General features: G+C 54.0%; 12 protein-coding genes across 12 annotated transcripts; 7 read left to right on the top strand and 5 right to left on the bottom strand.

Annotated features, from left to right (window-relative positions):
- Positions 1-708: 708 nt before the first annotated feature.
- BAUCODRAFT_149158 (uncharacterized protein) lies at positions 709-2,125 on the bottom strand (the record flags this gene model as incomplete). The annotated part of the gene is made up of 4 exons (XM_007679544.1): positions 709-1,207; positions 1,268-1,396; positions 1,453-1,982; positions 2,042-2,125. 4 exons carry the CDS (start codon positions 2,123-2,125, stop codon positions 709-711), a joined length of 1,242 nt encoding a protein of 413 aa, XP_007677734.1.
- A 351-nt stretch (positions 2,126-2,476) lies between these two features.
- Positions 2,477-3,119, bottom strand: BAUCODRAFT_149159 (uncharacterized protein; the record flags this gene model as incomplete). The annotated part of the gene is made up of 2 exons (XM_007679545.1): positions 2,477-2,931; positions 2,984-3,119. The coding sequence occupies 2 exons, from the start codon at positions 3,117-3,119 to the stop codon at positions 2,477-2,479; spliced, it is 591 nt and encodes a 196-aa protein (XP_007677735.1).
- A 139-nt stretch (positions 3,120-3,258) lies between these two features.
- On the bottom strand, positions 3,259-4,839 carry BAUCODRAFT_527281 (uncharacterized protein). The gene is made up of 2 exons (XM_007679546.1): positions 3,743-4,839; positions 3,259-3,690 (listed from the first exon to the last, which is right to left on the bottom strand). Exons 1-2 carry the CDS (start codon positions 4,689-4,691, stop codon positions 3,350-3,352), a joined length of 1,290 nt encoding a protein of 429 aa, XP_007677736.1. The 5' UTR covers positions 4,692-4,839; the 3' UTR covers positions 3,259-3,349.
- Positions 4,840-4,988: 149 nt separating this feature from the next.
- On the top strand, positions 4,989-6,477 carry BAUCODRAFT_149161 (uncharacterized protein; the record flags this gene model as incomplete). Its single annotated transcript, XM_007679547.1, has 9 exons — positions 4,989-5,319; positions 5,405-5,507; positions 5,559-5,693; positions 5,759-5,834; positions 5,905-5,993; positions 6,044-6,130; positions 6,187-6,268; positions 6,330-6,357; positions 6,422-6,477. 9 exons carry the CDS (start codon positions 4,989-4,991, stop codon positions 6,475-6,477), a joined length of 987 nt encoding a protein of 328 aa, XP_007677737.1.
- A 287-nt stretch (positions 6,478-6,764) lies between these two features.
- BAUCODRAFT_527389 (uncharacterized protein) lies at positions 6,765-7,230 on the top strand. Its single transcript, XM_007679548.1, has 3 exons — positions 6,765-6,939; positions 7,011-7,038; positions 7,089-7,230. The coding sequence occupies exons 1-3, from the start codon at positions 6,852-6,854 to the stop codon at positions 7,147-7,149; spliced, it is 177 nt and encodes a 58-aa protein (XP_007677738.1). The 5' UTR covers positions 6,765-6,851; the 3' UTR covers positions 7,150-7,230.
- Positions 7,231-7,322: 92 nt separating this feature from the next.
- On the top strand, positions 7,323-9,746 carry BAUCODRAFT_149162 (uncharacterized protein; the record flags this gene model as incomplete). Its single annotated transcript, XM_007679549.1, has 3 exons — positions 7,323-8,096; positions 8,159-8,749; positions 8,814-9,746. 3 exons carry the CDS (start codon positions 7,323-7,325, stop codon positions 9,744-9,746), a joined length of 2,298 nt encoding a protein of 765 aa, XP_007677739.1.
- A 269-nt stretch (positions 9,747-10,015) lies between these two features.
- BAUCODRAFT_149163 (uncharacterized protein) lies at positions 10,016-11,895 on the bottom strand (the record flags this gene model as incomplete). The annotated part of the gene is made up of 6 exons (XM_007679550.1): positions 10,016-10,268; positions 10,346-10,538; positions 10,603-10,890; positions 10,949-11,459; positions 11,513-11,593; positions 11,650-11,895. The coding sequence occupies 6 exons, from the start codon at positions 11,893-11,895 to the stop codon at positions 10,016-10,018; spliced, it is 1,572 nt and encodes a 523-aa protein (XP_007677740.1).
- A 35-nt stretch (positions 11,896-11,930) lies between these two features.
- Positions 11,931-14,045, top strand: BAUCODRAFT_527477 (uncharacterized protein). Its single transcript, XM_007679551.1, has 4 exons — positions 11,931-12,815; positions 12,870-13,033; positions 13,083-13,374; positions 13,448-14,045. Exons 1-4 carry the CDS (start codon positions 12,429-12,431, stop codon positions 13,823-13,825), a joined length of 1,221 nt encoding a protein of 406 aa, XP_007677741.1. The 5' UTR covers positions 11,931-12,428; the 3' UTR covers positions 13,826-14,045.
- A 165-nt stretch (positions 14,046-14,210) lies between these two features.
- BAUCODRAFT_110449 (uncharacterized protein) lies at positions 14,211-14,680 on the bottom strand (the record flags this gene model as incomplete). The annotated part of the gene is made up of 2 exons (XM_007679552.1): positions 14,500-14,680; positions 14,211-14,438 (listed from the first exon to the last, which is right to left on the bottom strand). Exons 1-2 carry the CDS (start codon positions 14,605-14,607, stop codon positions 14,211-14,213), a joined length of 336 nt encoding a protein of 111 aa, XP_007677742.1. The 5' UTR covers positions 14,608-14,680.
- Positions 14,681-15,060: 380 nt separating this feature from the next.
- Positions 15,061-17,557, top strand: BAUCODRAFT_527683 (uncharacterized protein). The gene is made up of 9 exons (XM_007679553.1): positions 15,061-15,492; positions 15,714-15,800; positions 15,865-15,950; positions 16,004-16,302; positions 16,422-16,465; positions 16,522-16,902; positions 16,972-17,008; positions 17,067-17,225; positions 17,282-17,557. The coding sequence occupies exons 1-9, from the start codon at positions 15,363-15,365 to the stop codon at positions 17,304-17,306; spliced, it is 1,248 nt and encodes a 415-aa protein (XP_007677743.1). The 5' UTR covers positions 15,061-15,362; the 3' UTR covers positions 17,307-17,557.
- A 446-nt stretch (positions 17,558-18,003) lies between these two features.
- On the top strand, positions 18,004-19,744 carry BAUCODRAFT_123616 (uncharacterized protein; the record flags this gene model as incomplete). The annotated part of the gene is made up of 4 exons (XM_007679554.1): positions 18,004-18,150; positions 18,212-18,426; positions 18,482-19,066; positions 19,123-19,744. The coding sequence occupies 4 exons, from the start codon at positions 18,004-18,006 to the stop codon at positions 19,742-19,744; spliced, it is 1,569 nt and encodes a 522-aa protein (XP_007677744.1).
- Positions 19,745-20,423: 679 nt separating this feature from the next.
- BAUCODRAFT_72326 (uncharacterized protein) lies at positions 20,424-22,014 on the top strand (the record flags this gene model as incomplete). The annotated part of the gene is made up of 3 exons (XM_007679367.1): positions 20,424-21,026; positions 21,152-21,360; positions 21,429-22,014. 3 exons carry the CDS (start codon positions 20,424-20,426, stop codon positions 22,012-22,014), a joined length of 1,398 nt encoding a protein of 465 aa, XP_007677557.1.
- Positions 22,015-22,299: the final 285 nt, after the last annotated feature.

Raw genomic sequence — 22,299 nt, forward strand, 5'->3', positions numbered from 1 at the left:
TCTCAAGACGCCTCAAGCTTTCCCTTCGTCCCCATCACGCGAGTTAATGCTGGTGGGGATCTTGGGTGGAGGCAATGCCGTGATGAGACATCAGTACGCCCAAGGTTCCTTCGTGAGCGCAGGACTGTCGAGATACCAATTCAGATTTCCTTGTCAGCTACTGATCACGAAAGGTACCAGCGCCATCAGCATGGCGACTCCGTAGGTCCATCTTGTTGTATCGTGCTGCCTCCGGTTGCGGGCGGTAGTGGACCGCATGACTCTCTGTGCACGCAGAAATGGTAGGCTCTTGCTATGACTATGCAGAATCCGCCAATACTCGAGGAGAGGATCGCGTGACCCATTTCTACGTACTGTATCTCTGTCAGATCGAGGCGACTCGGGGCCGGCGAAGCGAGACGGATGATCTGCACCACTTCGAGTTCCGCGTCGGACTTGCCGTTTGCGAATGGGAAAGACGTCAGTGGGTCTTGCGTTTGTCAACAATACATGTCAACGGCCTTGTACAGGATGTGGATGAATTGGACGTAGGGAGAGCGCTTGTCGCTGTGTCTCAGAGTCCGTCGCCCTGGAAGCACAGAGCGCAGGTGTACAATACGGCTCGACTGCACACTCGACGCAGACTTTGCTCGCTGCTATGAAGAGTGACCAGACCAAACAGACACAAACGCCAACCCATGTGTTCCCTACAACCCGACCATGACTAGCTCAGAGTTTAGCCAACACCGTTCCATGTGCCCGCTGCCATTGCTTCTCGGCATCCTGTAGCACATCATAACCGTACAGCCAGTCCTGGAACAGCGAGTTGCCCATCAGATTCGGGCTTCCAGGATAGTCCCCTGCCTGAAAAACATCCTCTCGCATCTCATACTGCGGACCGTCACGCATATGGATGAAGAAGCGGTTAGTCCAAGAGCCGCGCTGGACGGTGTGTGCTCGTTCGCGGCGAAGCGCGCAGAAGAAAGCCAAGGCTGCCGGTAGATCAACCTTGTTTCTCTTGCTGATCTTCGACAAGGCGAATCCTAGCGCAGATGCGTCCTCGATGGCCATAGCGGCGCCCTGGGCGAGGTAGGGGAGCGTTGCGTGCGCGGCATCGCCAATCACGACCATGCGATTCGATGGATGCACCCAGTTCTGCACAGGCGGAAGGTCGATGAGCCGCCACCGCTCGACATCTTCTGGAATCATGGCAAGGAGCTTACGCGTCCTGGCGGCGGACTTTTTAGCAATCCTGGCAGCGTACCCACTGGTATGGCCAACTACTCACATTTGGCTCCACCCTGCAAACGCCTGCCGCACTTCCTCGCCGGTTGCAGGAGCTTTATAACCCTTCATCTTTTCGTCGTCCGGAATTACCATGAGGAGATTGAAGTTCTTGTCCTTTTGCATGTTGTACCTGTCGCAAAAGTCAGCCTGTAACAGCAATCAGCGGCTGTGCCCTCTCACCCTCACCCAATGATGTGATGATCAGGACCGAGCCATTGCTCAAATGAAGGCGTCGAGACCAGAGACGCGAGATCCGGGTCTGCAAGCAACATCTCGCCGGGTATGACTGCCCGGAAACAAGTGTCGCCAGTCTCGTGTGGTTCAACCTCCTGACCAACAGCGTGACGCGCGATACTCTTCACGCCATCGGCGGCCACAATTAGGTCTCCTTTCACCATCTCTCCGGACTCTAGCACTACCGCGCCGTTTGGTGGATCATAAGAGCTCACCACGCAACCCGGTCTCAGCTTGACACCTGCCGCTATCGCGGCCTCGAGCAAAATGGTATGGTAGTCTGGACGGAAGACCTGCCAATACGGCGCGCCGTATCTTTGTTCATGGTTGCTCAGCCTACTGAAACCCGTCGCCTTACCAGTCTTCCAGCTGCGATAGTTGATGCGGTCGGGTGTAGAAGCGATGGCGGCCATTTTATCACAAAGACCCCATCGGATGAGCTCGCGTGCCGCATTGGGAGGAACTTGCACACCTGCGCCGATCTGGCTGGCAGTGTTTTGGTTAGCACAGTTCTGTCCATATCAATCGAGTGTCGGCGTACTTCGCCAAATGCAGGCGCTTGCTCCAATATGGTGACTTCATGTCCGACACCACGGATTGCTAGACCAGCACCCAAGCCTGCCATACCGGCGCCCACAATTACTACGTGTAGACGCTCCATGTCAGTGGCAGATGATCCAGGTAACTTTGATAACAGAGGTGCTCTGGCGAGCTAAGGATTGTTCCACAGGGAATGCAGGCAATGTGATAGAAGGTAATCCCAGTGAAGTGCCTGCAGCTTTTCATGGAAGCATCTGGTTGTTACTCGGAGCTTCACAGGCTACATCACTAACGCTGTGCAACTGGCATTACAACCCAGCCGCCTGCACTATGCGGGCCGCGATCAATGTCGCGGCATGGCAGGGGAAGCGCAAGACGGAAAGGCGGAACTTGACCTGTTGCAGGACGGAATCTCCGGAACGGCTGAGCGCACTGATCACAGCTTTCCGCGCGAACGTGGAGTCGACGGGAACCCGAGACTCCGCACCTGCATTCCGAACACTTCGCCACTGCCGTAAGCCGACTGCACTACGTTCCTCATGGCATTCTCCGTCGAGCACACGAACAGCTGCAGCATTATGCCATCGTTCTCAACGCAACGGGCCGAGAATGTGGCTTCAACACCTGCAGTGTCACTCGGCTTGCTGCTCTTGTTACTCAAGCCGGATCTGGACAGTGCAAGCCAGCTTGAGTTTCCATGGCCGCGCAGACTGCCGAGCTCGAAGTGCCCAACCTTCGGCGGTCCAGCCATCCATCTTCCGAGGCCGTCAAAGAAGCTCTTGGCAGATGGACCGTTCAGAAAATCTTCGTGGGCTTGCAGGCTCGTCCATTGCGTAATTGAGATGGCGGCATGTACGTCCTCATGACAGCTGTGACTGGCGTATTTCGGTCCTAGACAGGAACTTTCAGAGGATGACCAGGCTTAGCATAGACGGGCACCTACCAGTGCGAACGCTCAGTATGCCAGGTGCCGCCAACAGCACCGGCAAAAAGGTCGCCTCGAAGGTTGGGAAGAAGTCTTGCCACAAGCCCAGCAGTTGCATCTCGACAAGCTCGGTCACTAGGCCGGTACCAGCCATGGTTCTTAAAGTTGTGTGAGATTGGTCTCGCATTTGGCAGAGTATCATTCGCAGTCTGGAGCTTTGTCATGGTCTTTCTGATATCGCAGGGCAGCTTTCCGCCACGAGCGGAATTTGCCCGGGTAAGCCGTGCGAACAGCTCATGCACGAAGGCGGATGCGGCATGCCCACATCCAGACTGATGCGTCGATGCAGGGCCCAGTGTATTCCTCCGGCCCCGGCAAGTAACATCACGAGATTGCTGGAAGAATGGTACCGCTACAATGGCCAAAGCCGACTCGCGAAGCCCCCTCGCCCCCTGCCCACCCTCTAATATTGATGCTGTCATTGTCCTTCAGAAACACGCGCTCGCTGCCATCGGAAAGCTTGAACGGAGTTTTGCCGCCCTTGCTCATCTCAAGCAGGGAACCTCTATCATCGTCATTCAGCCCACTGATCGTGCCGGAGCCGAGAAGATCACCGGCTCGCAAAGGACATCCTCCAACCGTGTGGTGCGCAATCATCTGTGCGAAAGACCACATGAGATTGCGGCCGCTCGTACGGCTGATAGTGGTTGTGGGTCCAGACAATGCTGCAGAAAGCCATCAGCATACATAAAGTCGTGGCAACCATTGGGGACCTACGAGCAAGGTCAACCTCGAGTGATAGCTCGAAGCCTGTCCTCCCTGGATCCTCCTGTAGATACTCCAGTAACGGAGTTTCGTTTGCGATGCCAGTAGTCATGTACGGATTGAGCGCATCAGCGAGCACAATCCAAGGGCTGATGGTTGTGCCAAAGTTTTTAGCATTGAACGGGCCTAGTGGAACGTATTCCCACGTTTGTATATCCCGAGCGGACCAGTCGTTCATGAGAACGTAGCCAAAGATATGCTCGCTGGCTTCTTTAACGGACACAGGTTTACCCATGGCGTTGCCCTTTCCAACGAAGCATGCCAGTTCAAGCTCGATGTCTAGACGCTTGGAAGCCTCAAATGTAGGCCTTTGCGGTTTGGCAGTGGGGTCTGCCAGGATCTGCCCTCGTGGACGATGGAGTGCTGTTCCTGACACGACAACCGAAGAGGCCCGCCCATGATATCCAACAGGTAAATGATGGTAATTTGGTTGCAGGGCATTGTCAGGACCGCGAAAGAGCGAGCCGACCGTGAAGGCGTGGTGGCGACCTGCAAAGAAGTCTGTGTAGTCTCCAATAGCCATTGGCAAATGATTTTTGACAGACGACAGCGGGAACAGGACTTTCTCACGCAATACCGAGCTGTCTCTAAGCACGTTGGGCATATTTGTATCTTCCGCAAGCACCTCTTGGATGTATTTGCGGACCGTACGGTGTACAGGTCGCCCAAGCGTGGCAAAGTCGTTCAGTGTCACCTGATTCAGGCTACTCAGCAGCGCATCTGATGGTTTGAGTTCTGCGAAGCCACCAGCCGCGGCAAAGCCTTGCAAGTCGAGTACATGATCCCCAATGGCTATTGCAGGACGATGTAGGTGGTTCTTATCGTTGCTGATGATGCCGAACGGGATGTTACTGATGGAGAAGTCGCTCTTCTTGCCAGATTCAACCCACGAACCAGCCATTCTACTGATCTTGAGTAGCCACTCAAGACAGTCCGAAGCCGAGCAGCTTTTGATGTGTGCAAATGGACATTGATCAGGGTGCGTACATGAGATCAGCTTCCGGGTGCGCGGAATTGAGCCCGTTAGTTCCGCTCTTGGTTATGGAGAGAGCACTGGTACGAGCTTGGTTCCTCCCTTCCCCGAAGTAGAATCTGCGCCATCGACTAACGTCGGTCAGGTCTATTGAGAAGGAGGGGCTTGAACCTACTGTTCATGCGAGGAGAGTCCTCTATCTGAAGCATTGCCCCGAAGAGCGATATGGATGTGTTCACGACAACAACCACCCACTCCAGACGAACGCTTGCCATTCCCGCGACTTACCCTCGTCGTGCAGGTACCGTTGCTCACGAAAGAGATGAGCTGAAGATTGCACTGCACGATTATCGAGTCCACCAACACCGGCAGCATGAACCCATAACCCTCCTTTTCGCGCACGGGACGTCCTTCAGCAAAGATCTATGGGACCTGATCATCCGTTACCTCCTGTCCGATCAGCAGCTTGCTGGGCGAATAAAGAGGATCGTCGCTATTGATGCCTCCAACCATGGCGATAGCGCTGTGCTCAATGCTGGTAAACTCGGGACAAACGGTAAGCTAATTTGCACGTGTTTCTCCGGCAGACTCGCCAATACAGCTATCCAGTGCGTAGTAACCCTTGCTGACGTTTGGTGTAGCCTTCTGGCCGGACAACGCATATGACATACTTACCGTCACGCAGACACTTGGCCTCTCCTTGCCCTTAGTAGGTATCGGTCACTCGTTTGGTGGCGGCACTCTGTAATGATCCTAGCCAGTCATCTTGGTTTTTGGTTAGCTAATGTGTCTCAGCGCCCACGCAGCTGTCATCTCACCAGGTACCTTTAGCGCCACCATCTTCGTTGAGCCCATTCTGTTCATTATGCCGGAACAGGACGGCGTTACAGCAAGTGTTGCGCTACGGCGGAAGGATCAGTGGCGGAGCCTGTACGTCCCCACTCGCTATGCGCTGAGATCGTGGCAGCTTCTGACCAAGTATCCTCCTATTGCAGAGACGATGTGTGTGCTAGATTCGAGAAGAGCCAGGGACTCGCTGACTGGCACCCGGAGCAACGGAAGGTGTACGCTGTAAGTGTGAACTGCATTGTGCATCCAGAGCAGGAGAACATATTCGGGCCTTCTGATCACTGTACCACAGGAGAAAGGAACATCGGAAGCAACAGGGCCGGATGGTCAGAACAAACGAATTCTAAAGACGCCCAAAGCTCAGGAAGCGGCTACATATATGTTAGTTGAGCTGGAAATGCCTCGGTGGAGAATGCTGACCGGACAGCAAGTGCGGCACCGTACCCTGGTATCCTTGAGATGCTGCACAACTCGTGCGGCCAGCATACCTTCATCCTCGGAGGCAGCAGCAAGGTAATGTAAGTGCTGCTCAGACGGGACGATGGTAAAGACTGGCCGCTCACACGTAGTGTAGGAGTCCCGACCAGAGGCAGCACATCGGCGGTCTTATGCCAAGATCAACCATCATGATCAACATGCCAGACGCCGGGCACTTGGTAAGTTCTTGTATCATGCTAGCAGACGAGGTCAAGACAATAAAGCCAACCGGGTGAACAGATACCTATGACGCATCCTCTCGAGCTTGGTAAGTTACACGGTTCAAGCAGCTTGAATGTCCGATGGGCTGGAGACTAACATGCACGTAAAAGCACGACATCTGCGAGAGCAACTATTGCGCTTCGATGCGCCAGTGTCCAAGTTGTGATGGTTGTCACCAGCTCGGGGTAGTCTTTAGTCATGTAAATCCGCGTGGCAGAGCGATGCGCAGGGCTTGTATAAAGGTTGGAAGTCAAGCATTGTAACGCTAGCTACTTCCAATGAGTGTTTGGTGTATCATTGCGTCAACCGGTAGTGACAATGGTGTGTACTTCAGGCGTCAATACAAGAGGTGAAATTCGGAATTAGCCGTGGGAGGTCTTTGCGGAGAAAGCGGGGCTACGACGTCCCGCAGCGTGGGCGGCTTCCCGCACACTACGGTTATGCTTTCCATCTGCTCGTTCTCTCTCATCCCACTCCGCTGGAACCACTTCCGTTCGTAACTTAGTCCTATCACGATCGTTTCAATGAATTCCGGTGCAGATGTCCCGGCGGGCGGTGCGGGTACGTCGGCTTGGAGTGTTGAAGCCATTGGGAAGCGCAAGCGGGGGAAGTATGCTGCGCGAGCGTGGTAGGCATGGTCTTTTGGTGCGAGTGCTTCCATACACAGTTTTCATCACTGACATCCATTGCCAACCTTAGCCAGTACTGTCAGAAGCGCAAGATCAAAGTTAGTCAGATTACTTCGCCACCTGTCTCGCGTTGCTGACGATATCCTAGTGTGATGGCGAGGAGCCTTGCCGAAACTGTACCGACAGAGGACGGGACTGCCACCGCGTAGATACAGACTACGCATTCGCGGAGTCTGCGTATCACGGGAACGGTTCACGCTCAAGCACTGCTGGCGCAAAGGCCGATCAAGACCGTGGTGCATCAGAGTACGTATTCATCTTCCCCTACGCCCCTGTGACTGCGGGAAGTTAAAGGTCAAGTCGGAGCAGCTCCGTTTTCAACATGCTGGTACGCCGTCTGGCCCAGGTCGAAGAACAGCTTGAGTCGGTTAAGGCTACGAACGGTCCTCCTGCAGGAATGGCAGGCCGTCAATCTCGAGATGGCTCGAACGGTGAGGCACGTCAGACTTCGGCACACGCTGGTACTGCTGCCATCCAGACAAGAAGTGCGCTGCAGGGTCAAGGGACAATCTGGGCCGACGGATCTGCATTTGTGGGTGAGACTTCCGCCCACTACAACCTGGATCAGATGGAAGATCGACTTGATAGGCTGGGCGTAGCCAGACCGGCGCGTGCCTCGAGCCCACCGACACAGCCGCTGACCAGGCCGGTGACGCCCGAGCGAGGCGCAGCGGGGTCAAGAACTGACTGGCGACGGAATGGGGACGTTCGCCGACTGCTCCACACGTACGGCATCTCAATCGATGGCGAGGCTTGGCAAAGCTGGCTAACGTCGTTTTTTGCTGAAGTTCATCCGCTGTATCCCTTCTTGCATCCGCCATCCGTGTGGGAGGAATACAACAAAATGTGGGAAATATATCTGGCCACCCGCAGCTATGCAGTGCTCAATGATGAGGAGGATATGGATCTCAAGCTTGCTCAGATCTTTCTGGCCCTCGCTATTGGCCGCTGTACCGCGACACGGTCGATGAACGATGGTCGACATTCCGCTGGGTGGAGCTTCTACTCCGTGGCGCTGGATTTGGTCGGTGATGTGCTAAATCTGTGCGGCAACCGTGCGTCACCTTTGTTGCAGCTGCAGACGCTCTGCTTGATGGTACGTTCGCTTGATCTCGTGCATATGCTGCTTGCTCCACCGTTATCCCTGACTATCTGAAGATAGTGTATCTCTTCCGGTTGGATGCGAACGAGCGTGCGCAAAACGTCCTTGCCTTGGCGGTATCCCATGCCCACTCCCTTGGCATCAACCGCAACGCTATCCTGTCAAAGATGCCGCATTTCCAAGAGGAGCTATTGAGAAGAATCTGGTGGTGTATCTACGTTCTAGACCGAAGATTGTGTCTCGAAACCGGCCGGCCGTTCCTTATATTGGACCTGAACACGGACACAGAGACACCTTCCGACCTTTCCGACTCGTGGCTATCTACTCAACGCTTCGCCAAGGACACGACATCTGAGCTCAACGACATGATAGCAGAAGAACTGCGCCGGTGCAGTATTTCGTCGGTCTCTTATCTACGAGCAATGATCGGCTACTCCAGAGTCACTGGCAAAGTTTGGGAAGCTGTTTACGCCATTCCTGTTGCTGGACAACCGCTCAATGCCTTACAGCGGGAGTATATGGAGCTACTGCTCGATCGTTGGAAGGAAACGCTGCCTTCAGCGCTCGTGTATCAGGGTACGCCTGGGAATAATGCGGGCTCTGCTGGTCCGAAAGCCATTGTACTACAGAGCTTTCTACTGTACCTCGTATGTTTGTATTCGAGTTCAAAGGTGTGACCGTCGGCTAACAAGCTAACAACGAACTCGACAGAGATACCACTATATGAAGCTGATGATGCGTAAGCCGGTGCTGCAGCCTGCCATAAACGATCTCGAGAACAGCTTTACATGCATGCAGCTCGCTCACACGATTATTGACGCCTTCACACACGCTCCACCCACGTGGGGTGTCCTCAAGTTCCCATTCCTACCGTACTTCTTGGGAGCTACCATGGCATCGCTAAGCGTTCTGGTTACTGAGCCTACATTACGATCAAGTTACGCAGAGCCTACTCTGCAGGCGGCGAAGCTGCTCAAGCAATCATGCTACGCAAGCTGGGTTTCCAGGAGGACAGCACTTACCATTGCGCGACTACACGCAATAGTTAACTCCATTCTGTTGACAAGCCGTGGACCGACGGCCTCCGCCGAGAGTCTCGTGCGAGGACCCATGTCACGCCCCTCTCAGCCGCGTGAGCAAGTGGAGGCCAGCCAAGAGTTGCGACCGTCCTCGTCGGCTGCTCCAGGACAATCAGGCGGTCAAATATCTCCCATTTCGATGCAACAGGACGGCAGTCTGACTCTCAAAATCAAGACACCGAACAGAAACAGCGACTCCCGGGTGTCAACGCAGGCAGGTGTCCATCAAGACTGTGAGCCCAACACTAAACCACAAGCTGTGCGAGCAGCTCCCTCGGCTTCCGACCTCAACTGGGCTGACATTGATGTCGGAGATTTCGATTTCGAGCAAGCGATCAGTGGCGGTCAACTGATGAACTCAAAGGCAGACCATGAGATGCTACTGCCGTGGGGAAGTGGGACCGGGAGCTGGCTGGACCGTCTTCTGGACGTAACGCCGGACATGCCTGTTCAGCAATCTACGTATCTCGATCCAACTATCCTCGCAAACCCGCAAGGACCGAGCAACTTCGCCAATTGGGCTGGGTCAACGTCTCGGAGCTCGATGGATGGCTACTCGAGATAGACCTTAGCGTTACCATTTGGCCACTTCCACCAGCATCTGCTTGGCAAAGCAGCTGTGTTCATGTAGAAGATCGTTACAGCTTGGATCGCCTACCAAGTCTCATCATTCGAACCAGTCTTGCAGCGGCAGGCTTGTCCATGTTCGCTGGCAGTGACCGTCGCAGAACTTTACCGGAAGGGCTGGAGCCAGGTTAGCAGCTTTCACCACTTCTGCAGGATCCCTTGCTCCTCTCCTTTGGTTACTACCCTATGGCATACCAGATGGTCGACTTACTTCCTTGATATCATTTCAAGGACGTGCACCCCTCCTTGCAAGTGCTTGTAGTGAGCTACCTGTCCATCCACGAACGCTTGTATTTCAAGTGCTACCATCGTGTTACCTGTTGCGGGCTTCGAAATGGAGACATACGCTATCGGGTATTCGGTGGCCTCGTCATCCAGATAAACACCGCAAACGGCGGCATCTGTCACGGCAGGGTGGCTGAGGAGTACCGCTTCTAACTCCGCAGGCGCCACTTGATTGCTTGATGGCGTTGTCAGCAGTGACCCCCTAGGACAGAGCGGGAGGGACATTCAGGGACAGTGATAACGAGTGCTCACCCTTTGACTTTGATCAGCTCCTTGACCCGGTCGACTAGGAATACAAAGCCTTCTTCGTTGACATAACCGACATCTCCCGTTCTCAAGAAGCCGTCTAGAACCGCGGAATCGGTTATTTCTGGCGGCCCAACGTATCCCGCCATCATGTTAGGCCCACGGAGGAGCAGTTCGCCGGGCTGTCCCTGAGGAACGTCTAAGCCTTGGAGTCAGTGGATGGCATTCGCTGGAACCGGGAACAACATCACTCTTGCCTCTACCAGTCTCGTCAATAAGACGCATTTGCATGCCAGGTAACAGACGGCCGATGGTGTGAGGAACATTCGCTTCGCCTTCTCGCTGGCTGATGACACTGGGACTCGCCTCTGTCATGCCGTACCACTGTGTCAGGACGCAGTCCATACGCTTACACAGTTTGTCTGCCAAGGCTTGCTTGAGCGGAGCTGCTGCGTTCATCAGGCATTTGACGGAAGAGAAGTCAGCTTCGGCTGCCAACGGGCTCTGCAAAAGTGCCAGCGCAATAGGCGGAACGACGTTGACGTGAGTCACTTGGTAAGCGGAGACGTTAGCGACTGTCACCGTATGATTACCACCCTGGTAGCCTACCTTTGTCTCTGCTGAGAGACGTGAGAAACTGAGGCAGCTCGAATTTCTTGAAGACGACGATGGGTGCGCCGTGCGACACATACTGACAGCAAAACGCAGCAAGCCCCAGCACGTGGAAGAACGGCACGGCGAGTGTGAAGATCGTCTCGGGCGTGTACATATCCCGCAAACAGTAGCCTTGTTGGAAGACATTAGCGACTACGTTGCGATGCGTCAGCCTAACGCCCTTGACCAGACCGGAGGTGCCGGAGCTGAAGCATATGAATGCCAGGTCTTGTGCGACCTGCTCTGGGCTACGCCTGGGTCGTTGCAGGAGGTTGGTCGACCCATGCACCAGGATGTCGTGCATGTCACGGTGCGGGTATTCAGTGGATGCGCCGTCGAGGACGAAGAGCTTAGGCTTTAGCTGATCGTCTGGGAGAAGCCGTATTGCAGCATTCATGTCGTTTACCAAGGCTGACTGGATGATAGCGTATTTCGGTCTCGCTAGCTTGAGCGCATGCGCAATCTCCTAAGTCGCAATCAGCGGCGATCTACTGCGGTCTGAGGGATCGGCCACCGTACCTCGGACTTGTATGCCGGGTTTAACGCCGAGGCCGTTGCGCCCGCCGCAAGGATGCCATGAATGACGACGGGGTAGTAGGTCTAGATCAGGGTGAGTGGGTAGGATGCGTCTACCAGACGGTCGGCAACGGGCTTACCGTGTTGAAGGACAGATATGCGACTACATCCCCATGACCAATGCGCAGTTGCCGCTGCAAGAACCCGGCAAACACGACGATGTCATGTCGAAGACTTTGGTAGGTGAAGACGACTTCTCCCGTGTAGCCGTCGATGATGGCAGGCTTTGCCGGGCTTGCTTTTTTGATATTCTCGTCTAGTACTAGGCTGGGAATATCGATCTCTGGGAACCAGAAGCCTTCATTGTATGGAGATTGGTACAGCATGCTGAACAATGGTTTGGGTGCACTGTTACAAGGAATTGCGATACACAGGGAATAAAGAGCTTCACCCTGCGCTATGACGGACGGCTCGTTAATGACAGCCTCGGATGCGAGTCAGGCAGCGCATAAAGTGCGCGACGCCGGTACGTGCTATTGGCGACGACTCCCTCCGGTGATCGCAGGGAAGTCTTGCTTGGCACGACACATGCGCAACTCTTGCGAAAGCGGAACGATCCGATGGCGTGGAAGGTGGAGCGGAAGTCACGGAAGCAGAGTCCGTCTTAGTACAAGGCTGGGCTTGATGCAAGCGGGGTGCGGGGAAGCATACCATTTGACTCTGCCGACGTTGAGAGCACATGTAGCACCATGGGCGAATCCTTCGTGGTATACAAAGTATGGCGGTGCGTCTTATCGCGACGATGAAGCACAGCTGATTGAGTCTCCGACTTCCCATCTGACATCTACCGCTCCGTCAACTTATCAAATCGCGAAGACTAACCTTTACAAGGGCAGCCAGCACCGCAAGTCTCAACAACATGGCGCCTCTCTTTCGGAAGATCGCCTTCGTGACCGGCGCAAATGGTATCTCTGGCAATGCCATTATTGAGCACCTCATCCGGCAGCCGAGGAGCGAGTGGGCCAAGATCATCATCACTTCACGCAGCCCACTGAAGAATTACTGGCAGGATCCCCGCGTCGAGTTTGTTGCCATCGACTTCCTAAAACCACACGCCGAAATCGTCGCGGCGATGGCTCCTTCGTGTTTTGATGTCACGCATGCCTTCTTCACCTCTTACGTCCATACGGACGACTTCACACAGCTACCGACCTACAATGTCCCGTTGTGGGAGAACTTTCTTGTCGCGCTGGAAACGGTATCGGGAGCATCTCTGCAGCGTGTTTGCCTGCAGACTGGCGGGAAGGTACATTACAAGCCGACGCTTCTCGGCTTGCTCGGGGAACTAACGTCATCGCAGCATTACGGCGCGCATTTGGGCCCAAGTCCATGCCCCTACCGGGAGGACATGCCACGCTACGACGATAAGGGTGAGAACTTCTACTACAAGCAAGAAGACTTCATGTTTGCGCGGCAGAAGAACGCAGCGGCTCGAGGCCATCAATGGCACTACAGTATTATCAGGTAAGGCATGCATAGGTTCAGCTGGGATCATCTGCTCACATCTCCAAAGGCCCAATGGAATCATCGGCTTTACGCCTGCGAAGAATGGCATGTCAGAGGCTATCACGATGGCCCTGTATTTCCTCATTAACCGAGAGCTGGGCACAAACGCGCCTTTTCCAGGCAACCAGTTCTTCTACAACTGCGTTGACGACTGCAGCTCGGCAACAGGCTTGGCAGACATCTCTGTATGGGCCATGTCAAATGAGCACACCAAGGACGAGGCCTTCAATTCCGTCAATGGTGATACTTATGTTTGGAGGTACTTCTGGCCTCGGATCGCTGATTACTTCGGAGCTAAAGTGAGTTCGTCGAATGAGTGTTCTTCGGACGCCCCCTCCTGTTGCTGTGCGCTAATCACTAGACAACGCGCAGGCGATCGAGCCCGAGGATCTAAAGCTGAGCGATGAGAGTCGAGGCTCGTCTCTCAAACACTGCTTTAAAATGGGACAGTGGGCGGATGACAAGCGCGAGGTGTGGGATCGCATCGTGTCCAAATATGGAGGCGATAAGGCCGCTTTCGATGCGGGCACGTGGGGTTTCTTTGACTGGGCTACCGGCAAGAACTGGCCAACAGTATCATCCATGTCGAAAGCACGCGCCTACGGTTATACTCGTGCAGACGACACGTACGAAGTCTTCATTGAAACCTTTCGGACATTTGAAAATGCGGGCATTCTTCCGCCACACCCGCGACGACATTTGGAGAACTTTAGGCCGGCACAGACGAATGGACATGCCAATGATGCTTGAAACAGTGACGAGCAGTGGTGCTGGGAGATGTACTGTTCTTGGGTAGGTTCCGCTCGTACTGTGGTGTTTGCTTGGTGCAGGCGACAGCGATGAGAATCATTTGCTGCTTTCAGAGTGTCTCGCAATGAACACTGTTACCACATGTCCGAGTATAGCTCTCAAGCCTGACGGAATGGGATTTGTTGGAACTGCGCCATACCCTTCTCTACATTACACGAGAAAGCCCGCCTCACACTATGATCTCACAAAAGATATATCTCAGATCATGACTGACAGCGTAGACAAAATAAGTGCATGCTTCGCTCACGTTCACCGACATTCACCTCAACTCTAGCTTACTCTATAGATTGCGCCTGACACATGATCGCAAACAACACACGCGCTCCTATGCCGCCTCGGGAAGTACCACAGACCGGAAGAACACCATCATGGATCCCTGGTTAACCGAAGCTGCAAAGGCCCGGATCTTCTTGTGTGCTTCGCAAGTTTTGTCGTAATACTCGAAGTCCTCCATGCTCGCGAAAGTGGACTTGGCGCACACGGTATAACCCTGATTGCGGGCATCCTCTTTTGTCTGCCCGGCATCGACCGCCACGATGTATGGTTTCCCATTCTACAAATCCCATGGTTAGTGACCGGAGATGCCACGGTAACTGGGTCGTGATTTTGCTGACTTTCAAGGCCTCTTTCTGTGCGACTTTATACTTCGCCAGTAGCGCTTCCTGGTCCTCGACTTTCGGTATCTTGAAGAGAGTCACTCTATGGACGTAATTTTGACTCATGTCGGTACCTTCTCGCTCGGAGCGAGATGCTGCTCGAGGCTAGAGTGCTCTGTAGCAGGAGAAACGGCTATGCGATGTAGTCGTAAAGAAGCGCAGCGTTTCATCGGATCAAGCAAACGAAGCGGAACGCCCGCACTCTGCGGAACGCTCGGAACGCCTACTGGAGACCTGTGGCCTGCCATCAGCATCCACGAATGAAAGACACGGACTCCGCACGCCTCTCCGTACCGTAGGCACTATAGACGGCTACTGCTATTGTAGGCACCTTCAGCGAACACAGACGCTGCCCAAGTGCAGGATTACGTGTCCCACTAATCTTCGCGTCTGTGGCATGACCGTATGCTGAACCTCGGGCTACCTGGTTCGCGTCCCCTGACTCACAAGCAAGAACTGACCGTGATGCAAAAGACATCTCAATCCGACTCCGATCCTGCAGGCCCCAAAGGACAGCCTGACGTCTACTGCGCAAAACCAGCCAGCCTGAATTTACAAACCCAGCTCTTCATTGGGAACAAGGTTCACTATACCAGCATTCAGATAGCAGCTGCCTAGCAGCTAACTGCTTCCTGCCACAGTTCGTCGATTCTCAGAGCACGGAACGCTACACCTTGAAGAGTCCGGTCGATGACTCCATTGTCACGGACAAGGTTCAGTACGCGAGTCGGGAAGATATTGACCGAGCCGTAGAGATAGCCGTACATGCATTTCGCGATGGTCCATGGAGCACCTATACCGGTGGCCAGCGGGCCAGATGCATGCTCCGATTCGCAGATCTTGCAGAACAGCACGCGGCAAACCTGGCAAAAGCCGACTCTCTACCCACGGGCAAGCCGGTTGGCGCAAATCAGTTCTTTGACATTGCACACATGGTGGAGGTGTATCGATGTAGGTACCGCTGGGTTGATACCTACTTCCTTTCTCGACCCCTCTCTTTCTCTCCGCGGGAAAGACATCGTTGCGAGCTACCGGTACGTCTTCGCAACGGGGACGGGCATACTGTAGCATGAAGACTATAAGGTCGTGAACATATGGGACCAGGAGAACAGCGGAAGCTATATTACATGCTTCGGACGGTACGCATAGACTACAAGCTAACATCTGTGAAGACTATGCAGGATGGGCGGACAAGATTGCTGGCGAGTCGTACTCCGATGACGATGGCACATACAAGATCGTGCAGTACGAGCCACTGGGTGAGCGCCTTGTTGAACGTAGCGTCAGAGGCACTTGCTAACCCAACTACTCAATGTGATGAAGGCGTATGCGCTGGAATAGCTTCCTGGAACGCCACATTCCTCTACGTAGCTTGGAAGATCGCACCAGCCCTGGCAGCCGGCAATACGGTAGGTCACACAAGCTATGCTGCAAGGGAAATTTTACTGACATATCACACCAGTTCATATTCAAATCGTCCGAGAAGTCACCACTGGGCGCCCTTGCACTAGGTCCCTTATTCGCGGAAGCCGGTTTTCCTTCTGGCGTGGTGCAGTTCGTAAGCGGTGCTGCGGAGTGCGGGAATGCTCTGGCATCTCATCCACAGATTGCGAAGATCAGCTTCACAGGCTCTACGTCTGTGGGTAGGAAGATTCAAGACGCAGCCACCCGAAGTAACATGAAGCGTGTGACACTCGAGCTGGGCGGCAAGTCTCCCGCTATTGTCTTTCCGGACGCTCCAATTGACATAGCACTTCGAAGGTTCGTCTCCAACTTCCGCTGAAACTTGCATGCATCACCACGCAGATGGATACCTTCATCGCTATCACCCAGGTTTAACCCTTTGCGGAGTCATGGGCTGTGCTGATGCAACCTTCTAGCGTCGGCAATGGCTTTCTAGCCAACTCTGGTCAGATCTGCGTTGGTAAGCCACAATCAAAAGCAGGCGTGCTTCGGACATACTAACATAGGGTCATGCAGCTGGTTCCCGTGTATTTGTACACGAGGACATTGCGGACACATTCGTTGCGGGATTGAAAGCAATATTCGAAAAAGCCTCGGAAGACCTCGGAGCGAGCCCATTGGAACTCACTACGGAACATGGTCCCGTCGTCGACCATCAACAGTTTGCCACTGTGATGCGCTACATATCAATCGGCAAAGAGACAGCTACGTTGATTACTGGTGGGCAACGAAAGGGTAGCCACGGGTGCTTCGTTGAACCAACAATCTTCTCAAACCCTTTGGAAAACAGCCCTGTCCTACGCGAAGAGATATTCGGGCCTGTGCTCGTTGTCAAGACGTTCAAGACTGAGGACGAGGTTGTTGCGATGGCAAATGACACCACGTACGGGTTGTCGGGTGGGTTGGCCCACAAGCGAGAACGCTACCGTCTCGGGGTCTGTAGCACTGCTGACCTAGCGTTACCAGCTACACTCTATACCACCGATATAACACGAGCGATGCGGTAAGTGACGCTCTTGGCGTCTGGCATACTTGCTAACGGGCATGCCCAACCTTCTTAGTGTCGCCCGGAGGTTAGAGAGCGGCGCAGTGTCTATCAACGCGCCGCATTTACCCAACAAGAGCACGCCATTTGGCGGTAAAAAGCAATCAGGGAACGGGAGAGAGCTGGGCAAGCATGGATTGCTGGCTTACCTGGAGCCGAAGACGATCCATGTCAAGTAAGCAGAACCTAGTCCATCGCATAGAGACAGCGAACACTGACCATAGCCTGCAGCATGAGGGTGCCGTCTCGCTTATGATCGAACATGATGCTGATGGGGACGGTGCGTTGTGAATCACTCTCACATCTTAGTAGTCGCAGCCGTGCCCAGAATGATGTCCTATATCGCAGAGATACTATAGATAGCCACATGCACAGTCATTAATTTTTGCTAATATCTCTTCAACTTCACGTTTTTGTGACGCAATACATGTAGCTCGAATCAGCTCGTTTCCGTGCTGTTTGCATGCTACTTGTAGACGTAGCTGTCCAACAACGGTTCTTTGAAGTGAGACTCCGGCTTGGGATCCCTTCTCGGTGATAGATTTAGCCTTATGGTGGCATCTTCAACGGTCGACTTAATGGTCGGAATATGACACGAAGCGAGCATACCAGGATCAGCTCCATACCCACGGGGCCCCGCAATTGCAGGAAAGCTTCTTCCGACCAGCATTGCCTGTTGGGGAGAGAAGAAATAGTTCCGGTGCAAGGCGCGCTGCTTTCCGCGGGGCCGGAATCACTCAGCGCGCGGACGGCCTTGGTCAGAACGACCAGAGGAAGGGCGAACTCAACCGACAGTGCGGCGGATCCACCCACATATTACTTATCCTTATCGTGAGTTGAAATCCAACAATCTGTGATTTATCGGAATCCCTTAGCAACGCTTTTACGGTTATCTGCAAGAATTTTGCGATTCCTGCACAGCGTTCCAGGAGTTGCAAGACCCAAAGGCCACGATGAAAGAAGAACAGGTTGACCTCGAGGAACTTCACCGTGAGCCCACGGTTGTTGCCGTACCACCAGGTGCGTTGACTGAAGCGGGCGTCCTGCTCGACGTTGAGGGTTCCAATCTTCACGATCTCAAGCTTGCTGAAGATGGGCACGTAAGTGTGGAGTTCTGTACTTAGACACGGAGTAGACTCCGGTACTGATAGATGCTTGTAGACGGTCCTGCTTCCACAGCCTACCGAGCTCGACAGCGATCCGCTGAACTGGAGTTCGCGGCGAAAGCACTTGATCCTCTTTACCGTCGCATTCGGTGCTCTGTGCGCAGACTTTACGTCAGCCGCCGGCACCGCAACGATCTTCCTGCAGGGCGAGGAATGGAACATGAGTCCGAATGTCGTCAACTACTCCGGCAACTTCAATGTCCTAATGATGTGAGCGTGCCGCAGTCTTCCACTTCTGAGACTGATCGACTAAGACTGTGCGTAGGGGCCTCGGCGGTCTTCTTTGGGTACCAATGACCCGGTACTGGGGACGAGGACCGACTTTGTTCTGGGCAACGTTAATAGGCCTCTTCTTTTCGCTTGGGTCCGCCCTAGCTCCAACATGGCCTACATTCTACGCCATGCGTGCTTTGATGGGATGGTTCCTGACCGCTCCGCAAACAATCAGCATCGCCTTCTTGAAAGACATGTTCTTCTTCCACGAGAGAGCGCGGAAGATTGGCCTATGGTCAACGCTGTACATTGCCAGCCCATATATCGGCCCTTGCTTCGCCAATTTCATAGTTGGCCAAACCGGAAACTGGCGCGCTGTCTTCTGGCTTAACACGGGCATTGTGGCGCTACAGATGTGCTTCATCTTGTGCTTCATCGATGAGACTTGGTTCGATCGGGACGTTCCTAGTAGCGAGCATCCACCGAGAGCGCAGGGGGTGATGTACAGAATACCGAGGCTTCTGGGAATGTGGCAGATCAAGCATCATTCGGAGTATTTCGATACTGTCTGGTCATCATATCGATGCTTTGCGGCCGTACTCACCAAGCCGGCATTAGTTCTAATCCTGTGCAACTAGTGAGTATCCATGTGGGCACCGAACACAGCCTGACCTTGCTGACCTTCCCTATCAGTCTATTAATCTTCGCGTGGGCGATTGGGATTAACATCACGACTTCGATCCTGTTCGCCACCCCTGCTGAATTCGGCGGCTATGGCTATTCCAACACCCAGCTGGGTTATCTGTACTTCACGCCGATAATAGCGGTTTTCCTTGGTGAAGCGTTCGGGCACCCGTGGAACGACTGGACAGCGCGACATTATATCCATCGCCATCATGGCGTGTTTGAAGCCGAGTCTCGCCTATGGACGATTTACATTGGCATTGCGTTCATGGTAGCCGGTCTGATACTTGTGGGGCAGACGCTACAGCACCATCTCTCCGTTGTAGGCATCATCTTCGGATGGGGCATGAATGTCTTCGGGGTCATGCTTAACAGCGTCTCCGTCACCTCATACGCGTTAGACTCATACCCAATGGCGCCCGCCGAGGTGGCTGGTTGGATCAACTTCATGCGTGTCATCGGTGGCTTCAGCGTGGGATATTTCCAGCAACCTTGGGGGCAGAGGGTCGGCTTCGATGCTAGCTTTGGCACACAGGCCGCCATTGTGGCATTCAGCGGCATATTTGTGGCTACCGCGCACATTTACGGTCATCGTCTGCGGGCACACTTTGGACCTATCAGAAGCAAGTAACATTGTCGCGGGTCAAATGTTGCTGTTAGTGGGTGTGGCCAGCGGCATTGGTATTCGCTTGGAAGGCTGTTCAGTCATTTAGACCCTTATTACTCGCTCGCTACACTGCCACCTTTTCACGATGGCTGTATAAAGTGCGCTAGATCCTTCATGAGCTGCGTGTATCCCAAAAGGAGTGGCTCCATATGAATGAAGTGAAGGTGCCTGCGCGCAGGTGTATGGTTGTTGACGCGTGACGCAGCTCGTGACACGCTACGGTTAAAGTTCGGGAATTTGAACTCGAACTGCATTCACATCGCCGCATCCGTCACTCGGACACCAAGTTCTCTACACCGCTGACGGACAAGGTTGCAGTACTCTAGATCCCTACAAGCATTCCGCCAAGCTGAATGACTTTTTACGACCTCCGCCGTCCCACTAGATGTTCCCTAATTCCAATGAGGAAACACCGGCCGAACGACAGTTTTAGTGATTCCTCCGTAGCTCAGCATCGACCCCTCAAAGATATCATTCCGCCCGCGGACGGAACCGCGTCTACTCCCATGAGCAGCACTTCCGCATCCTCCACGCTCCCGACGAACGCGCCATGGCGGCAGTGCAGCCGGCCATATCAGCCCAAACACTCCACACTATGACTGCTGCGCTGAAGACCTCACCAGAAAACCACGGATCTAAAGACATGCCTGTCACCAACTTCAGCACCCGGGAAAAGTACGTTTACCTGAACGGGTTTGGGTCACAGCACGAGACTGAAGCTGTCAACGGAGCACTGCCCATCGGTGCCAACAGCCCTCAAAAGCCTCCTTACGGTTTATATACAGAGAAACTCTCGGGCACAGCGTTCACCTCTCCACGGTGGGAGAATCAGCAGTCCTGGCTGTACCGCGTCCTCCCCTCGTCATCCCATGCCCCATTCCACCCCTCGCCTGGAGTTGTTACCAATGCTGGCGGTGAGAAATGGCACCAGATCCCTAATCAGTTGCGGTGGGACCCCTTTGACCTTGACCCGACTGTCTCTTGGGTGCAAGGACTCCATCTGGTTGCTGGTGCTGGCGATGCAACAATGAAGAGCGGCATTGGAATCTTCATCTTTGCTATTGGCAAAGACATGGATTCCTATGAAGCTTTTTATAGTGCGGATGGTGATTTCTTGATTGTCGGCCAACACGGCACCCTTGATATACAAACCGAGCTCGGAAGGCTTTTGGTACGGCCGAATGAGATTTGCGTGCTTCCCAGAGGTATCAGGTACCGCGTGAGCCTACCGGACGGTCCAGCAAGAGTAAGTCGTTCGGCGTGTTTGACAGGGCCGACTCTCAGTTCTTCGCTGTTGGCGCGCTCTACACTTTTGAGCTGTTGCCCGTTGAAGGTTAGCTCGAACCTCGAAGCGCTGACAGAGGCTTGCAGGGATACATCCTGGAGCTTTACCAGAACCACTTCCAGCTTCCAGAATTAGGCCCAATTGGCTCGAACTGTCTGGCGAATAATCGCGACTTTCAAGCTCCCGCCGCTGCCTTCGACAGGGACGTGTCTCACAGCTATACAATTCTGGCAAAGTTTGACGGTCAGATCTTCGCCGCGAAGCAGAACCATACACCCTTTGACGTTGTAGCATGGTTCGTCTGCCGCGTGCGGTGAAGTTGCTTGAGCTTCACGCTGACTCCTCGTTCCTTTCTACCAATAGGCATGGTAACTACTATCCGTACAAGTACGATCTCGGGCGGTTCAACACGATAGGAAGCATCTCGTTCGACCACGTGGACCCGTCCATTTACACAGTCCTGACCGCCCAATCTGACCGCCCGGGAACCGCCGTAGCCGACTTCGTGATATTCCCACCACGTTGGCTTGTGACTGAAGATACGTTCAGGCCGCCATGGTACCACCGCAACACCATGTCTGAGTTCATGGGCTTGATCTCCGGGCAGTACGATGCAAAGACGGACAGCAGCAAAGGCGGCGGCTTTCAACCAGCGGGAGCCTCCCTGCACAACGTGATGTCAGCACATGGGCCCGACGCTGGGACCTTCGAGGCTGCTAGTAATGCTGAGCTCAGACCAACTAAGGTGGGTCAAGGCAGCATGGCATTCATGTTCGAGTCGTGTCTGATGGTCGGAGTCACGGAATGGGGACTCACCAAGTGTGCAAAGGTGCAGCACGACTACACCACGCACAGTTGGGAGCCGCTGAAGCCTCATTTCTTCGATCAAGAGCCTGATGCCGCGCATCTCAGCAATGACGATAGAGCGGCCGTCGAGAATGGGGCTTGACATACCGCAGCCGTGTAGCCAACAGATTGTGTCACCAGTTGACATTTCACGTCGACCTCGTTTGATGGTAGATAGGCTTTGCCTTCTCCGATAGCAAGCGGGAGCCTCGCGAGTAGACACGCACGCTTCGATGGATAGGTCGGATTGCCGAGCTCCAGACCATCAGCGTTCGCTCGGCCGACCGCACCTTTTGGCCTAAATTCACTACTGATCCAACATGGACTGGGGTCGTTCTAGCGTTTCGCCCCGGACAGGATGATTAAGCGCCGAGCAAGAGCGTCACAC

This window comes from Baudoinia panamericana, assembly GCF_000338955.1.
Source record: "Baudoinia panamericana UAMH 10762 unplaced genomic scaffold BAUCOscaffold_8, whole genome shotgun sequence".
Classification (NCBI taxonomy): domain Eukaryota; kingdom Fungi; phylum Ascomycota; class Dothideomycetes; order Mycosphaerellales; family Teratosphaeriaceae; genus Baudoinia; species Baudoinia panamericana.

Coding starts and splice junctions, on each gene's coding strand:
- BAUCODRAFT_527389 (XM_007679548.1), top strand. CDS start 6,852: ATGTCCCGGCGGGCGGTGCGGGTACGTCGGCTTGGAGTGTTGAAGCCA. Junction 6,940..7,010: donor AAGTATGCTGCGCGAGCGTG/GTAGGCATGGTC, acceptor TGCCAACCTTAG/CCAGTACTGTCAGAAGCGCA. Junction 7,039..7,088: donor GTCAGAAGCGCAAGATCAAA/GTTAGTCAGATT, acceptor ACGATATCCTAG/TGTGATGGCGAGGAGCCTTG.
- BAUCODRAFT_527683 (XM_007679553.1), top strand. CDS start 15,363: ATGCTCCGATTCGCAGATCTTGCAGAACAGCACGCGGCAAACCTGGCA. Junction 15,951..16,003: donor CCCTGGCAGCCGGCAATACG/GTAGGTCACACA, acceptor ATATCACACCAG/TTCATATTCAAATCGTCCGA. Junction 17,226..17,281: donor CCGAAGACGATCCATGTCAA/GTAAGCAGAACC, acceptor CATAGCCTGCAG/CATGAGGGTGCCGTCTCGCT.
- BAUCODRAFT_527477 (XM_007679551.1), top strand. CDS start 12,429: ATGGCGCCTCTCTTTCGGAAGATCGCCTTCGTGACCGGCGCAAATGGT. Junction 12,816..12,869: donor GCCTGCAGACTGGCGGGAAG/GTACATTACAAG, acceptor ACGTCATCGCAG/CATTACGGCGCGCATTTGGG. Junction 13,034..13,082: donor TGGCACTACAGTATTATCAG/GTAAGGCATGCA, acceptor ACATCTCCAAAG/GCCCAATGGAATCATCGGCT.
- BAUCODRAFT_527281 (XM_007679546.1), bottom strand. CDS start 4,691: ATGGCTGGTTCGTGGGTTGAATCTGGCAAGAAGAGCGACTTCTCCATC. Junction 3,691..3,742: donor ACTCGAGGTTGACCTTGCTC/GTAGGTCCCCAA, acceptor GGCTTTCTGCAG/CATTGTCTGGACCCACAACC.